Consider the following 18,326-nt stretch of genomic DNA (forward strand, 5'->3'; position numbering starts at 1 on the left):
CACTGAAATATGTGTATCACTGTATACAAGTCTAACATGGTCTAGCTTGATCCAGAAATAATATGTGCTTTAACTAAGGGAAAAAATAGAATGCATGGTTTTGTGTAATCCTCCACAAAGTTTTTTTCAAATAGTGTCAATTTCCACATATATTGGAAAACAGGTAGTTTGAGGTTAAAATCTTTCCAAGAGCCTGGTGTTACTGGTTACAGATAGATTCACATGACTTGAAAATCACTTAAGAAGCAGAAGGGAATGCTTATATTATGGTAAGGGTAGTCACCCATCTCTCTATCTGTTGGGAAGGAATTTAAAACTTCTCAAAAAATAAATAAACAAAAAACACAAAACCCCCCAAACTTCTCAAAATATAGTTCTGTGGACACTTAAAAACTTGAAAAGTAAACATCTGGGGCCGCAAATTTCTATGCTATAGAACACAGATACAACTTTACCTTGGAAAAATTCCAAGAAATAGTTATAGACTACACTCATCAATTCAGAAAAAAAAAAATCTATAAACTCACAGAATAGCTAAATATATGAATTATAGAAATGTATTATAGCTGTACAGGTCAAGAGTTAAATGGCAAAATCACATATATTGATAGAAGCCCACTAAAATACAAATGAAATAATGAGAAGGCTGACTTTGGGTCTTCTGAGTCAAATATCATCCAGTTCCTTAATACCATGAAAAAAAAATTATGCACACCTACATACAGCCCTTTCTGTGTCTGAGTCAATTATTTTTAATTAAAGTTTCATTAGAAATAGAAAAGAGAAATATGAAAAGACTAAGCACAGCCATATTTGGGGAGGGAGAACAAAACAATAAATGAATAGATTAAAGCAAATTAATAACCTTTCTCAAAATGCATAACACTGTGGGGATAATAATGAATGCTCTTTCCAATTATGGATGCTTCTTGGTAATTGGTTTGTTTTGTACAAGTAGATGATACTGAATGGGACAATACTCTCTGAATTCCAGCTGTAGAGTCCTGGTAGCAAGTGGTAACTCAATTCTCAAGCATCAGCAGTATGACCATTTAATATCTCTTCCTAGAGAGGAAACTCAGGTGATTTCATACAAGAACCTGCTCTGCTGAAGTAAAAATTATAGTATTTACATTCCGGAAACTCCTTGAAGCTCAAATGAGATCCTACATCAGTGACCAGTATTGGGGAAACTGGGATTCATCTCATATAGGTATTTATTCCATAAGGTAAGGGTAATTTTAATTTTAAAAATATACCACTACAATAGACAGAGTGAATATTTAAAGTTATCTTCTACAGTAAGACAAGATACAATACAGTCTTCTAGAAGTAACACAATCCATCTTTACAACTTCTCCCATCTTGCCATCTGCAAAACTGTGGTTCCTACATTGTGTTTACAATGAGCCACCTACCCAATCAGCTGCACTTTTGTATTTCAATTGTGAAATGGAAAGGCAAGGAACCAGAATGGGTTCTTCATGCAAAACATGCATAGGAAAGAAAGAAGAAAAAAAGTTAAAGATATGAGGGGAAAAGAAAAAAGAAGAATTAGCAAGCAGAGCAGGGGTACCTGGGTGTGAACATTCTATAACCAACTAGAAGTAGGGGACTTGAGTAGGGAAATTGAAATGAAGAACACCTCTCCTGGGGCATCTCAACACACTACTTATTCTATACTTAAACTAAGAATGAGAGAATCATGGCCTTTTTTTAAGTTGCCAATTATTCCAGCAGTAAAGAAGCCATTTTACAATATTAGCCTTAGAGCAAAAGTAAATCAAACTTTTATATATTCATGTCAATCCTGGTCACTGTAGTTCTACAAAGATATAAAAACATGGTATTTGCCTTTTTTTTTTTTTTCGCATTTTTTTTTTAAGATTTTATTTATTTATTTGTCAGAGAGAGAGCGAGCACAGGCAGACAGAATGGCAGGCAGCGGCAGAGGGAGAAGCAGGCTCCCTGCCGAGCAAGGAGCCCGATGTGGGACTCGATCCCAGGATGCCAGGATCATGACCTGAGCCGAAGGCAGCTGCTTAACCAACTGAGCCACCCAGGCATCCCGGTATTTGCCTTTTTTTAAGACTGATGTTTGAGGGGCCCCTGGGTGGCCCATTGGTTGAGCATCTGCCTTCTGCACAGGTCATGATCCCAGCTTCCTGGGATCAAGCCCTGCATTGGGCTCTCTGCTCAATGGGGAGTCTGCTTCTCCCTCTGCCCATTCCCCTGCTTTTTCTCTTTCTTGCTCTTTCTTTCTGCTTTCTTGCTCTGCTCTCTCTTTTAAACACATAAACAAATAAATAAAATCTTTAAAAAAAGAATGAAGTTTGAAAAAACTGGTTTTACTCACAAGATACTTGATTCATATTTAGATGACAAAAAAAAAAAAAAAAAAGAGAGAGAGAGAGAGAAATTCTTAATGATGTCCATGAGAATTATCCATATAGATAGATAGATAGAGATATGATTTACATCTTATGTTTTGAACCTTTCTAAGTGGGTAACACAAATGTTTGTTGGATGTGTTAATCTTCCAGCACCTGTTCAGTAGCTAAAAGATCCTATTGATTTAAACACATGAGAAACATCAAAGTAAAAATGTCATGACAGTGTAATTATATTTTGTCTAACTTTTCATGCATCCATATGTTAGACCATCACTTCACTTCTTTCGATCCTTTCATGCTCTCTGCCTTTCCTGCTGGATAAGTACTTTTTTTAGTAATTCTTATTTTCCTTTGTTTCTTTAACTTCAGTGAGTATTTTTCCCTTCGGGTCTGGAAAAGCCTTAGGTAGTTATTTTGATAACAGATTTCTTGGCAGTAGTGGGGTCTCCTGTGCTCTCAAATGCTCTCAGAGGCATCCCTAATTGACTAAGACCTGATATTAAGGAGTACCCTCCACAGCTCACCCTTTAAAGCACAGAATATACATTAATTAGTCACCTGAGAAACAGAGTTTATGAAGTATATTAAAAATCTAGAGAAAATATTCAGTATTTCATTTTTTAAATTTCTTATTCATAACTCCGTTTCTATATTTTGCAGTTCAAGCAAAAAGGACACAAGGATTTTTTTTAAAAACTGAGGGCTAAATTTAAGTATGTTGTTGATATAACTGGTTAGTAGGGCTGTTTGAGAGATCCTAATACAGTTAAAATTCAAGGGAGAGAAATAGGTCGGGCAGGACTTTGAATGTCCTTGGATTGGTTCTAATGGGTCTGGAAAATAGGGGTTGGGCTTTGAAAGACATTAGGCAAAGTGGTGATATGATCAATATGATATGATTTTGTGTCTAACAGTTTGGAATATTTTGGAGGTGTGGAAGACTAAAGGAAGGATACGTGCCAGGATATTATTAAACTAGCCCAAGAAGAGTCAAAGACATCAACTAAAAGGATAGGACCAGGAACTGACAGGAAGGAATGGACAGAAGAAATGCTAATAGGTAGATTTGATAGGACTTGTGACTACTACATGTCAAGGTCAGGGCAGGAATTATGATTCCAATCTTTCTGGCTTAGAAGAATGGGTAGATGAGGATTCACCAGCATAAGGAAATAAAGCTGGGGTGAATAAGCAGGCTGAGAGAGAAAACAATAAATTATCTTTTACTGGTTGAATTTGAAATTATTAGTTTACTCATTCATCAAATATTTATTAAGGCCTTAGTGTCTAGTATCTAGGTATTATTATTAGTGCTGGAGATACAGGAGGGAAAGAACACCCATGATCTCATGGGTCTTATAGTCTAGTATGGCTAGGATGATGATAAACAAAGAAGCAAGAATACAAATAAATCAGAAATTTCAAAGACTGATACAATACATTAAAAAATGATATGTGATATAAAAAAGAGTATGGGGAGGAATTCTATTTTTGAATGATTGGTCAGGAAGTGCCTGTCCAAAGAGCTGACATTTGAGCCTAAAGGGCAAAAAGAAAATAGCCATGAGACCTTGAGGAAGAGTATTTTAAGTAGAAGAAATGGCTGGCACCAAGGATGACAACAAGCTCAGTACCTTAGAAGTCCATGAGTTTAATAACCAAAGGGAGTAAGGGTATGAGGTAAGGTCAGACACTTGGGCAGGTTTCCACAAGACATTTAAGTTGCCAAATCCTACAATTAATTGGCTAGATAACTCTGGACTTTGGGAGAAAAGCCCAGGATCTGAATAAAAATATAGTCACCATCTATTTACAGGTGATGTTTGAAGCCATGAGAATGAGAACATATGGAAAAATAAGAAAGCAAAGAAAGGAATGTAAGGAAAACTAACATTTAATGGGTAAGGAAAAGAAGAGAAACCATCAATGGCAGTAAATACAATGGTGAGAAAATTAAGAGCATGAAAGGGAGATTACAATGTCCTACAATAAAAAGGAACAAAAGAAAGAGGGAAGGATCAACAGAGTTAGATATCATAAATAACTGTACAAAAATATTTCTAACACAAAATGGCAAAGATCATTGGTGAATTTTTCTGACAGTTTACTTTGGTAGGGGAAAATTCTGATGACTCAGAGTGAAGAGCAAAAATCTGAATATAGTAGAGTAAAAAGTTAAAAAAAAGTAAAAGTTAAAAAAAATAAAGAAGGAAGCATAGCCAATAAAGATTGCTTTTCCAAGATTATTTGGGGGAAAGGGGAGAGAATAAATATTGAACTTGGAGTATTCTTTTAACAATAGAAGTTTGGGTATACCTATAGGTTGTGAGGAAGAAGTTAGTAGAAACAAAAATGTCAGGAAAGTAAACTAACAAGAGGCAGGCCCAATAGAAGGTTGAAGATCAGGTCACCCTCTCGCCCACCACTACTAGAGAGAATAGCTTTGAATATGAAGCATCTTTTTTTTTTTTTTTTTTTTTTTTTTTTAAATTGTAGCTATCTTAGAAGCCTAAAAGTGTTTATGTGGACACCTCTCCAAAGAAGATAGATGGCAATAAGCATGTGAAAAGACACTCCACATCACATGTCATCAGGGAAATACAAATTAAAACAATGAGATTCTACTATACACCTATTAGAAAGGACCAAAGTCCAGAACACTGACAACACCAAATGATGGTGAGGATGTGGAGCAATAGGAACTCTCGTTCTTTATTGGTGGGAATGCAAAATGGTAGTTTCTTAACAAAATTAAACATACTTTTACTGTATGATCCAGTAATCATCCTCCTTGGTACCTACCCAAAAGAATTGAAAACTTATGTCCATACGAAATCTACACATGCATGTTTATAGCAGCTTATTCCTGTCAAAACTGGGAAGCACTCAAGTTGTCCTTCAATAGGTAAATAGATAAGTAAGCTGCGGTACATACAGACAATAGAATATTATTCAGCACTAAAAAGAAATGAGCTATCCAGCCATGAAAAGACACGGAGTAATCTTAAATGCATATTACTAAGTGAAAGAAGCCAATCTGAAAGTCTGTATACTTCAGGATTCCAACTATATGACATTCTGTAAAAGGCAAGAGTATGGAGACAGTAAAAAGATAAGTGGTTGGCAGAGATTAGTAGGGCACAGAGGAGTTCCAGGGGAGTGAAAATACTCTGTATGATGCTATAATGATGGATACATGCCCTATACAAACCCACAGAATGGGGTGTGAACCATTCTAATTAGAGTGAACCCCAGTGTAAACTGTGGAATTTAAGTGATTGTGACATGCAAATGCAGATTCATCAGTTGTACAAAAGTACCACTCGAATGGGGAATGTTAATAACTGGGGAAGCTGTGCATATCAGGGAGCAAGGAGGTATATGGAACTTTTCTGTATTTTCTCTTGATTTTGTTTGTGAATCTCAAACTGCTCTAAAAGAATAAAATCTTAATAAAGATTTTTATGTGAATAAATCTTATATATGATGTATTTCAAGATTATAAAATAAAAAGATACCTATCTTAACAGTGAAAACCCAAAGAAATCATAAAACTCTTAATAGTAAAATTATATTTTTAAGGGTGTTTATTATTATTTTGATGATGGCACTAAGAAGCAGGGGAAGATTCTTGTGGTCCTTAAAATCGTATCAATTATATGATCACATTCTATCCCAAAAATAAAATCTTTCCCTGCTAGGCCATTGACTAGTCAAATGTCCTGGTTTGTCAATTTTGATATTTTAGTCCTTCACTTTCTTTTAAACTCATACATTCAAAATCTCTCTGCCCCTGATATTAAGGAAAGAAACTACCTCTTTTTAAATTCCTGGAAGATTCTCTGAAAGCAGTTTCAAAATGTTAAGACTGACAAAACCACCAGGAAGTGGTAGCACTGACTGCTAACTGACCCAGATTCTGAGCTTTAGATAACACACTATTGGAACAAAGGTGATAAAGAATGGCTAATTCATAGATACATCGTCTAGAAGTTAAGAGAGCATATTATCTATTACAATTTGACACTTATTTGTGGTTAATGAAAGACAGAAAAGACTGACTGCTTGTTTGATTCTTGACCTCAAAAGTTCTATTATCCCAGTGAAGTTACCCTGGTCCTTTTAAGTCTAATCATTCAGTGACCTCCTCACTTGTAACTTTTCTGATTTTTCTCTCCCAATCATCTTATTTTCTAATTTTTAGGGGCAATGATACTTTGGAGTTTATGGTCCTTACTTTTTCTGCATTTTATAATAACTGCTAGGGTCCCTCACCCTAGTCAGAGTATAATTTGGAAAACCTCATCTCAGGCAATAGAAGTGCAAGACTTAAAATACTTTGTGAAAATGTAAATAATTAAGTATATTATTTTTTTCAGTTTATAAGAACATAGATGATGGGAGCCATGAGCTCACTATAGAAGTATCAACCATAAAGTGGGGGTGCCTGGGGGGGCTCAGTCAGTTAAGCGTCTCCCTTAGGTTCAGGACATGATCCCAGGGTCCTCTCCTCTCTGCTTGTGCTCTGTCGCATGTGTGCTCTTTCTTGCTATCTCTGTCTTTCTCTCAAATCAATCAACCAATCAATCAAAAATTCAATTTAACTCCCCCCAAAAGTTATAACAGTTTGAATACCTGCTGATCAAAAACCATTTCAAAATGAATCACAGGAGAATAGCTTTCTGTGGTAAACAAACATTTATGTAGCACCTACTATGTGATAGGTATTGTTCTTGGAACTTTTCAAAAATTAATTTATTTAATCATAGTAGCTACAGAATGAGATATATGCTGTTATTATCACTATGTATGGGTTAACTGAGGCTGAGAGAGGTCAAACAATTTGCCCAAAGTTACATAGCTATTAAGCACTAACACCAAAACTCGTACTCAAATAATTTGACTCTAAAAGATGGTTAACTTACAATACACTATGGTAAGTTTTGTTAAAACACGACAGAAGTTCTTAAGAAAGTAGCACAGAAAAACCTTGAGAGGGGGACCTCCTGAGGCTGGACTAGGGAGATCTCACTAAAGTTTTCACCTTTTTTTTTAAGGAGGGTTTTATCTTTCAGTATTTGATGGCAACACAATATGCTATTTTCTGCCTAAAACTGCCCAACAATGATCAGAATCAAAACTTTCTCTGCCTCTGTTTAGTACAGCTGCAGGCTAGTGATGAGCATGGGATGATGTGTGGAATTGTTGAGTCAACATATTGTGCACCTGCAACTAATATAACACTGTATGTGAACTATACTGGAATTAAAATAAAAATCAGCCATGAACAAGAGATTAATAAAGATGGTGAAAGGCCAGAGAGAAAGTTAGAGTTCCCTGGTAAATTATATATATTGATTAAAATAAAATTAAAACAGAAAAGATAAAAAAAAACATAATTTATAATACGAAGTATAAAAAAGGAATTTTTTTTAGAGGAAAGAAGAATCCAAAAAACATAAAACATTAAGCTGATAAATACACATATCTGATTCAATGACTGACTAGTTTATCAGGTTTGTGGACTTTGTTACATTCACTATTTATTTCCTTAACCAGACCCTCACTCCAAAGAACTGCATGCCTACCCTGCTACGTCACTGAAGGGCTAGATTGATGGGAACCAATTTATTCCTTCAATTTGTCAATTGTCTATTTATGGCCACCTAAGAAAATAAAAAGAAAAATTCCTGGTCACTTACTTCAGAAGTTGCACTCAGTTTCTGATACAGATTTTGAGAAATACTTTCCTAGCAGTACTGTAGCCATTTGAAATACCACCATTTACCTGAACTGGAGTAAGCTGTTCACAGTGTAATATAATAGTATATAGTAACCATTGAAGAAGGATTACATATATGTGGTAACAGCAAGGTTTTCCTGTTAAAAACTCTACATAATTAGGTGAGAAATTATATTTCAAAATTTCCTTTTCTATTTATTAACTTAAAATATGTTCCCAATGAAAAAAAATGCCAGCTAGTAATTTCCCAGGCTGGAACTTTCTGAAGAAAATGGTCACTCAGCATTTACAATCAGAAAACAAAAGTTACATCTACTAATGAATGTGTTGCATTTTTATTAATCGTATTCTATAAAAATATTTTATATTAAAGTCTGTAGTAACGAAGATAAATCTATAGGCTGCATCATTTACAAGAAATGGGATATCACCATTGTTTCTAAGGAATATGCAACATTACATAACTCTCAATCTGTTTTTGCCTTTATGGAATTACAGAAGACAAGCAATAGTTTGGCACTAATTCATCAAACAGAAGGGCAAATTTTCACTGTAGTATATTATTTATGTATTAACAAGAATTTTATAGCTACCTAAGAGGTGACATTTTACTTTTGCATAGCTTAGCAATGCATTAATAGATTCACTTTTACTTTTTAAATGTACGGATAATTCATAGTATTTTATAATAAAAGAGTACAAATAATTTATAATTCTTGATGCATGCATTTAAATGACCTTCACATTTAAATTTAATATCTACTGATTCCAACCCAAAAGTTGGAAAGTGAAAGGTGAAATGCGGACAAACTCAAAAACACTTTCCTTTAAAGACAAATGTCAAGGAAAACTAGAACTTTTTCTGCAAAACAACAGCACAATGACTTTTAAAGTTCCATCTGGAAGCTCCCCCACACTAAACTTGGTGTTCCTAAATTGATGTGCCTTAAAATGGACAAGGGTGAAGCAAAGAACAAGTTTTATTTATAAATTCTTAGGTAGCCTTAAACTGCTTTAACTTCCTAAGGACAGATTATGGTTCGGAAAAATTTCCAGGGCCTCACACCAGTGCTGAGATTTTAATCTCCTGAATAAACCTGAATTTTGAAGAATAGGCACTTCCTTTGCAAGCAGATGAAAAGTAACTATGTTGAGAGAAAGAGAAACTTTTTTCTTCACTGTTTTCAAAGTCAAATACATGGTTGCCACAGAATTTTGCATATTTACTTTTTAAAGCAATTTAGAATAAAGAGACCAAAGGGTTGAAAACAGGGTTTACAAATGCAAAATGCAGAGACTTACTGGTACATGCCATGGAAGGTGGGTCTTTTTCAGCTCGGAAGTAACCCTTTTCACACTGACAGATAGAAGTTGCTTCTTTATAGGTTAAACTGTGGGGAGGGCATTTAGAACATTTTGTGTTCCCAGCAAATGCTTTATAGAATCCTGGTCTGCAAGCTGTAAAAACAGGAAAAAATACTTTTATTGCTATTATTGCTTGCGTTATTTTACTTGTACACATACAACATATTTTAATTGATACACATTTTGATCTCAGAGTTCAGTGTCACACATATACAGAAAAGTCAATATATGTTAATATTAATGAAATTAGTTATTCAAAATCAGTAACATAATGGTGACGTCATATTTAGGCTCAGGTTGCTAATTTTGGATAGCATACCTGAAATATGCATACACAAAATAGCTGATTACCAGAGTGTGGAGATGCCCCTCCCCGGAAGTAAGAGAAATGATTTTGTGTAGTTCTAGGAGATAGCATTAAATAACATTGAATCACACTGTGTAAAATATATTTGCATTCCATTTTTCCCTCAGTCCTTCTAAGAACTAAAGGAGAAAGTCCCAGTGTGGTGCTGGTATACCTTAACATCTGTCCTATTGGTGAATTTTTTTTTTTTTTAACAAAATGTAAGTTAGCCTTAGGTTCAGAGATTTTAGCAAGATCTACCTATAGTTTGATAACATTGCTTTTTTTAAATCAGTTTATTTTTATTTTTATGGCAATTTTTTCTGTTTATTATATTGAAACACATTCATTTAAAATTTTGAATTGATTTCAAAAGTACATAGACAGAATATTAAGTAAATAAGATATATATATATATGCTTATTGGCAAGAATCATGAAAATTGTATATGGCAAGAACCATGAAAATTGTAAACAACCAAATTTTCACAAAAAATCATGAAAATAAAATGTAAATAATAAAAGTTATATGATGATATATTTTATTAGGCCGCATTTTCTCTTTGCTTAAACCCATGTTGTCATTCTTAGGAAATCTTTTCACAGGAATGGAAGATCTACAAAAAATGATCCTATGCTAAATATGCATTCAAGGTCTTAAATGTTGAGGGGGTAGTTGTTTCTAGTCTCAAAAACCACCACTGACCATTTTCTAAATTAACACATATACAAAATAAAAGTAGAATAATTTTCCAGTAACATACATTATGTTAAAAGTGTTTTAACAAACTACTTCTTTTAATCTAACACATTTTCACAAAATGCTCCATTTTTTAAAAGATTTTATTTATTATTTATCTGAGAGAGAGACACAGATAGTGAGAGAGAGCACGAGCAGGGAAAAGAGAGAGAAGCAGGTCCCCAGTGAGCAGGGAGCCCGATACGGGACTTGATCTCTGGACCCTGGGATCATGACCTGAGCCGAAGGTAGACACTTAACTGATTGAGCCACCCGGGTGCCCCCTCAAAATGCTCTATTTAAAAATATACAATAACTAACAATAATAAAGAATAATCTCCTGATAAGTCTCCTGATTATATATGCAGGAAAGAAAGAAATTTTAAGGGAAATTGGAATCTTAATTAAATGAGTCCCAATAAAATAACTATTTGTCTTTTCCTAGGTACATATTTTAATATATGTTCCTACAGCTCTAATTGACTGCAATATGATTGATACCAGTAGTATACTATGTACCACTGACTCAGCCTCTAGGAGGCGTAAACTATAAGAGGTGTGTGCACATATATGCACAAATGCACAAACACATACACATGTGCATGTAGACACATGCAATGACTGGGTTATTTCTGACCATTTGCTTTTATAATAATGCTTTATATGAATACCCAACTTTTGTACCAACATGGACGGGACTGGAAGAGATTATGCTGAGTGAAATAAGTCAAGCAGAGAGAGTCAATTATCATATGGTTTCACTTACTTGTGGAGCATAAGGAATAACACAGAGGACATGGGGAGAGGGAGAGGAGAAGTGAATTGGGGGAAATTGGAGGGGGAGACAAACCATGAGAGACTGTGGACTCTGAGAAACAAACTGAGGGTTTTGGAGGGGAGGGGTGTGGGGAGTTCGGTGAGCCTGGTGGTGGGCATTATGGAGGGCATGTATTCTATGGAGTGCTGGGTGTGATGCATAAACAATGAATTTTGGATCACTGAAAAAAAAAATTAAATTAAACTGAAAAAATAATGCTTTATATAAATGACCTAGTAATTCAAGAGAAGTTATAATCAATTCTGCACAGAAAAATTACTTTTAAAAACCTGGTTATTTACTATCAATGAAGCTATTAGTGGTGATACATAACTATCAACCAGTCTCTTTAACTTGCTGATAAATTAATTAATATTATATGACTAATTAGTAAAAACACTGTATCATCAAATAGCTCTTTAAGCCTGTCAAAATTCAGAGTACATAAATAATATATACTCAACCCCTAAAATTTTCACAAATAAAATATTCTTTAAAAAATACATAAATTTCTAAATTTAATCTTATGCTATAGTAGTTAAAAGACAATGTGTTATAAAATATTTACTAAATATAACATATATTTTGTCAATTAAGTAATTATCTTCTACTTAATTATGAAGTTTAAAATAACTAATTATATTCCATAGAATACATTTATAATACTTTGGCAAGTAATTCTAAATGTTGAACTCAACTAGAAATTTAATCATGTCTTGAGCTCATCTATTACAATATTTATAAATCTAATAAGCCACACAGTTTATAGAGAATGTGCAAATTTAAATGGGGAACTTGCATTCTGCATATTCCAATATTATTTAAAATATAATTTAAATATTATAACGACCTTTTGAAATAAATTAATTAGGAATGTGAATAGGACTATACTAAAGTTTATCATATGTGCAGATATAAAACCTATAAGACCCATAAACAAGAGCTGTAAATATTGACTCCTTTCTGTTATCAGTCGTTCAAATCTCAGTCATAAACACTGTTTAGCATGTAAAGTAGCCTGCCAATAACTTCATTTTGTGCAGCAAAACACTGTCAACTTTTATTTTCTCTGGTAACTAAAAAACAAAAATTTAAATAATTTTTTATCTGAAGTGTTTTCAGCTAATATTTCACCTTCTTTTAGAATTTTAGAGTGCTTAAAGCAGCTCTTAAAATACTTAGAATAGCTTAGTGATATTCAAACCGTTCTAGAGACCAGGCTGCTAAATGGTCTCAGCACCCAATCTTGCCTACTTTATTCTATAAACAGGAGTATCTTCTAAACCAGCTCTGTCCAATAGTACTAAAAACTAATATATATATATAATTATTATATATCTATATATATCTATATATAATTATTATATATCTATATATATCTATATATACATCTCTATATCTTTCTATATATATATATATAGAGAGAGAAGTATATATGTACTATATATAGGACAGTACTAAAACTAATATATATATAATTATATATATATATGTCATTTCAATTTTTGTAGGAGCCACATTAAAAAATTAAAAAGAGATGAAATTAATTTTAATTATATATATGTACATGTATATATATATATATATTTTATTAATTTGACAGAGAGATCACAAGTAGGCAGAAAGGCAGGCAGAGAGAGAGAAAGAGAGGGAAGCAGGCACCCTGCTGAGCAGAGAGCCCAATGCAGGGCTCAATCCCAAGACCCTGAGATCATGACTTAGGCCGAAGGCAGAGCCTTAACCCACTGAGCCACTCAGGGGCCCCTTTAATAAAATATTTTATTTAACATAATATAACCAAAATATTATCTTTTCAACATATAAACTAGCTCTTGAAATATTTTACATTATTTGGGGTTTTTGTACTAAATATTTTGTACTAATTAATTCGATATGTATCTTACATTCACTGGACATTTCAATTCAAACTAACCGGATTTCAAATGCCTACTCACTTCATATGCGGCTATGAGCTACCACACTGAATAGTGCAGTTTTGAACACAGAAATCTCTTCATTATATCTCCCTGCTGAAAAAACTTTGATGACTTCCCATCATCTCTATGTTAAAGTTTAAAACCAATTGGATTACAAGCTCCCCTGTGGTTTGACCCAGCCTGCCGCTCTAACCACATCACATGAAGCTGCTTCCCTCTCACACCCCCTTAAGGCTTTGCCCCTCTACAGTCTATTTTCAACCCAGTTCTGATCCTCTCAGAACTTACATGAGATCACATTATCACTGGGCTCCAAGCTTCCGGTGGCTTTCCATTTCTCCTAGAGCAAAGCCATTGCCCTATTAATTGTCTACTAGACATCGCATAATTTTGCTCCCTTTCCCTTCCCTGTGACTCTGCTTTTCATCAACTCTTTTTCCATCAAGTCCTCTGCTCCAGCCACACTGGCCTCCCTCAGAGTCTTGCATGAAATCATGCTCCTGTTACTGAGCCTCACTTGCTCTTACTCACCTCTCTGTATGATATGCTCCCTCCCTTAGATCAGGTCTTTGTAACAATGCTATTGTATTAATGAAGCCTGATTCCCTTTTTAAAACTGCACCTCCTGCTGCATCCTACCACACTGTTTTATGTTACCCTCCACTCTTTTTCCTATCTGCAAAGAACTTAACATCTGACACATGGTATGTTTAACTTTTTAAGCTACTTCCTTCTAAAATGTATGCTCTGTTAGGCCAGAGATTTTTGTTTCTTTTGTTTACTGAGGTGTATTTCCAGTGTCTAGACCAGCACCAGGCATTATTTGGTCCTTCCCCAGTATTCAGTGAATGAACGAATGACTTGCTGACAGTTTCCTTTAATTTCTATGAATCTATCGTGATCTTTCTTCTTCTTGAGCCTTTTCTCCTATTAATCTCTTCTCCATCCCACCCCATGACCCAATCACCTTGCTAACTCCTAGCCCTCTTTCAGGTCCCACTTCTTCCTGACTTTCTAGAATAGGTTCTCTAAGCACCTGTGACTTCTCAACAATAGCATACTTGTTGGTTTGCAAACTAGTGCTGTGCATGAAATGCAGGGGGAGACAGAAGAGGCAGGCCAATCCAGATCGGTAGGTGACAGGTTTCATAAGCAGGGGAATTGACATAGGAGGCTCGTTCTGGGCAGTTGTAAGATAAACAGCTCTCTGTACCTACCCTCCAGAATCTTAAAAGTTTACATAGAGGCCTTAAATGGGATGAGTCATGTATACCATCCAGATGGTCTCAATAGCATCTTACTCTCTCAAGGTTCTGTCCTTGAAAAGCGCTCCCATTATGGGGATGATAGGCAGATCATAGAGTCCAAGGACAGGAAAGGGGTTGAGGAGCCTTCAGCTCCCTGGGTCCAGCTCGAGGGTTAACCTGTGGTGGTTGCATCCTCTTTGTTACTTTTTCAGCAACACTTTGGCCATTACTTGTTTAATGACTGTAAGGTCCTCAAGGGCAGGCTGGTAACAGTGATTATCATAGAGTAAGTGTTCAATACTTTTTTCTTTTCACTGAATTGGACAGAGTGTGAGTACTTTGCTAATTAAGTTCCTGCAGAAGATTATGCATTTCTACTCAATGTATGTTCTGAGCATAGTATAATTCATCTTACTATAAATTTATGGGTTTTGTTTTTGGCTTGCTGAATTACTATTAAGGGATGGAAACCCTGAATAAAGATTTTGAAAGCAATTCAGTTGCAACTCAGTAGTAATTATTCTAATATCTCAAGGTGAGCTGGCTATTAGAAAAAAAAAAAAAAAAAACTTTTCCAGTTGAAATTATCATGAATTTGAATATTTTGGCTACCACAAAAAATACAAATATGAATTGAATATTGGTACTGCAGCTCTCAGCCTTATCTCTGATTTGAAATGTCTGTGTACACATCAAAATTGCTTTCAAAAATCTTAAAGCGTTGAACTTATAAAATACATTTAGATTTTTAAAACATTACCTTATTTTAATATTAAAGTTTAGTATAATATTTCATTTCAAAACATAGGATTATGCTGTTAAAAATGTTAGAAAGCCAATGTTCAAGGTAGTTACATTCTTTTTATGTAGCACACGTTAATGATCTACCCCATACACCTCTCTTTTAGCTTGAATCGTATGAGATTATAATGATCTTGTCACATTTATCACCTCAGTTTCTTGGAACTGCCATAAGTCAGATGTGGGTATATATCTTTAATACTTAGCATATTCAAGTATATCTTTTATCTTTACACCTCCTTAAAAATTTAATGAGTGAATGAGTAAATAGTTCACTAATGTCTAGTATGAAATTACTAAATTTCTAAATGTATCCTATTAATCTATTCAGTTAGTGATTTTAGATTTTGTTTGTATTTATGTTACAAATGAGATATCAATACCTACACGTTGAGAACTTTTACATTGTTTTCTTTTTCTTCTCTATTACTTCTTTACTTATCTATTTTTGGGAATGTAAACTTCATTTCCAAAAACAAACTACCCTGCATAAGATAAGAATATTTTCCAATGTATGTCAAAACTGCACAAAATACTGTTAGAAAGTTAAAGATTATCTGATGCAGTGATTTGTAATTTGTTTCTTTTAGAAAAAGCTACTTGAATATAGATGTTCAGTTGAAACTTTCATTTTCTACAATGATTCTTTTTTTAAAGTACCTACTTATTTCCATATTAAAACATTTACAAGGGGTGCATGGGTGGCTCAGTGGTTTAAGCAGCTGCCTTTTGTTCAGGTCATGATCTCAGGGTCCTGGGAATGAGCTCCACATCTGGCTCCCTGCTTTGCAGGGAATGTGCTTCTCCCTTCCCCTCTGTATTCTCTCTCTCTCCCATTCTCTCAAGTAAATCAATAAAATATTTTAAAAAACCCCACATTTATGATACATAAATGAGATCATAACATGTATACTCTGTATGGACATTTATTTTAAAATATCATTTAAAAATTTGGTCTTACCTACCTTTTCCTCCATCTTTTTCTTCAAAAATGACTTCCCTAAAATGCCAACACATTAATTGGTAGGTATGTGTACTTATATGTATGATCACAAGAATTTATCATTGTTAATTTTACAACATTGGGACAATATCTATATAGTAGAGATTTTTGTTCTCAATTATTACTATACAATGAAAATATCTCCAGCTCAATGGTCATGAGTTAATTCTTTATAACGTGCTTATAGTATTTCTATCAACAATCTCCCAGTTGAGAGAACCCCTTTCTAAAGTATGCTACAGTAAACATCCTTGTGATAATGTTGACATTTCGGTTCCCAACAGTGGGAACTCTGAATTAGGGTATGTTTATTATTTTCTTAATACATATTTCCTTGTTTCATTCCTAAAATCTCATAACAATGTAAAAGAGCATCCTAAACTTAGTACCCCACTAATCCTTATAATTAATATGATTCATATTTTACTTTTTGAAAATATGTGAAGTTAAATATCATTGTTACTTTAATTGAAGTTTCTGGATTACCAGTAATGTTGCACATTTTTATTGGCCATTTGCTTATACTCATTTATGCACTGCCTTTTATATCCTTGTTTGCTGTTTCTATTAATTTGTAAGAGCTGTTTATTAGCAATATTAAAATTGTACTTATTACTATCATTATACACATTTTCCTATCAATTTTATATTGATTTTATGCATAAAAAAGAAATAAAGACAACAATCCCATTCATAATAGCATCAAGAATAATAAAATACATAGGAATAAATTCAACCAAGAATTGAAAGATCCGTATAGGGAAAATTATAAACTTTGGTGAAAGAAATTGAAGAAGACATAAATGAATAAATATCCCATGCTCATGCTCGTGCATCAAAAGAATTAATTGTTAAAATGTCCATACTGCCTACATCCATCTATAAAGTCAACACAATCCCTATCAAAATTCCAGTGAGATTTTTTTCACAAAAATAAAAAAAAAATCCCAAAATGTGTATGGAACTACAAAAAACCCTGAATAGCTAAAGCAATTCTGAAAAAGAAAAAGCTGGAAGCATTACACTCGCTGATTTCAAACTATCCTAAAAGTCACAGTCATCAAAGCAGTAACGTACTGGCACAAGAACAGACAGACTCACAGACCAGTGGAACAGAACAGAGAGACTAGAAATAAACTCTTTCATATATGGTCAACTAATATTTGATAAGGGAGCCAATAATATGTGATAGGGATAGGATAGTCTTTTCAATAAATGTTACTGGGAAAACTAGAGAGCTGGCAAGCAGAAGAACGAAATTGGATCTCTACTTTGCACCACTCACAAAATTTAACTTGAAATAGCTTAAAGACTTAAATATAAGACCTGAAACTATAAAACTCCTAGAAGAAATCATAGGGAAAAGCTCCTTGACATTGGCTTTGGCAAAGATTTTTTTTTTTTTTTTTTTTTTGGATATGACAATAAAAGCAGAAGCAACAAAAACAAAAATCAACAAATAGGACTACATTAAACTTAAATGATTCCGCACAACAAAAGAAACAATCAACAAAATGAAAAGGCAAACCATGAAATGGGAGAACATATTTGCAAACCATCTATATGATAAGATGTTAATATTCAAAATTTATAAAGAATTAATCCCAGTCAACAAGAAAAGAAGTAATTAGATTAAAAAATGGGTATAGGAACTGAATAGACATTTTTCGAAAAAAAGACATCCAAATGGCCAACAGACACATGAAAATATGTTCAGTCTTACTAATCATCAGCAAAATGCACATCAAAACCTTGAGGTATTACCTCATATTTATTAAAATGTCTATTATCAAAGAGACAGAAAAAAAGTGTCAGAGGGGTTTTAGAGAAAAAGGAACTCCTCTGCATTGTTGATGGGAAGATAACTTGTTTAAGCTGCTATGGAAAACAATTTAGTTCCTCAAAAGAGTAATAGAACTACCACATGACCAGCGAT

The 18,326-nt window shown here is 33.9% G+C and overlaps 1 protein-coding gene across 2 annotated transcripts in view; it reads right to left on the reverse strand.

The window, feature by feature from the left end:
- LOC111148333 (EPH receptor A6) overlaps nt 1-18,326 on the reverse strand; it is an 874,015-nt gene that overhangs the window by 440,322 nt on the left and 415,367 nt on the right. For both annotated transcript variants that reach the window (XM_022504851.1, XM_022504843.1), the window contains exon 4: nt 9,439-9,594. In XM_022504851.1, the coding sequence (XP_022360559.1) occupies nt 9,439-9,594 (156 nt within the window). The remainder of the gene's footprint in view (nt 1-9,438; nt 9,595-18,326) is intronic.

The sequence above is a fragment of the Enhydra lutris genome, unplaced genomic scaffold (assembly GCF_002288905.1).
Source record: "Enhydra lutris kenyoni isolate GAN:26980312 unplaced genomic scaffold, ASM228890v2 scaffoldscaffold2, whole genome shotgun sequence".
Classification (NCBI taxonomy): Eukaryota; Metazoa; Chordata; class Mammalia; order Carnivora; family Mustelidae; genus Enhydra; species Enhydra lutris.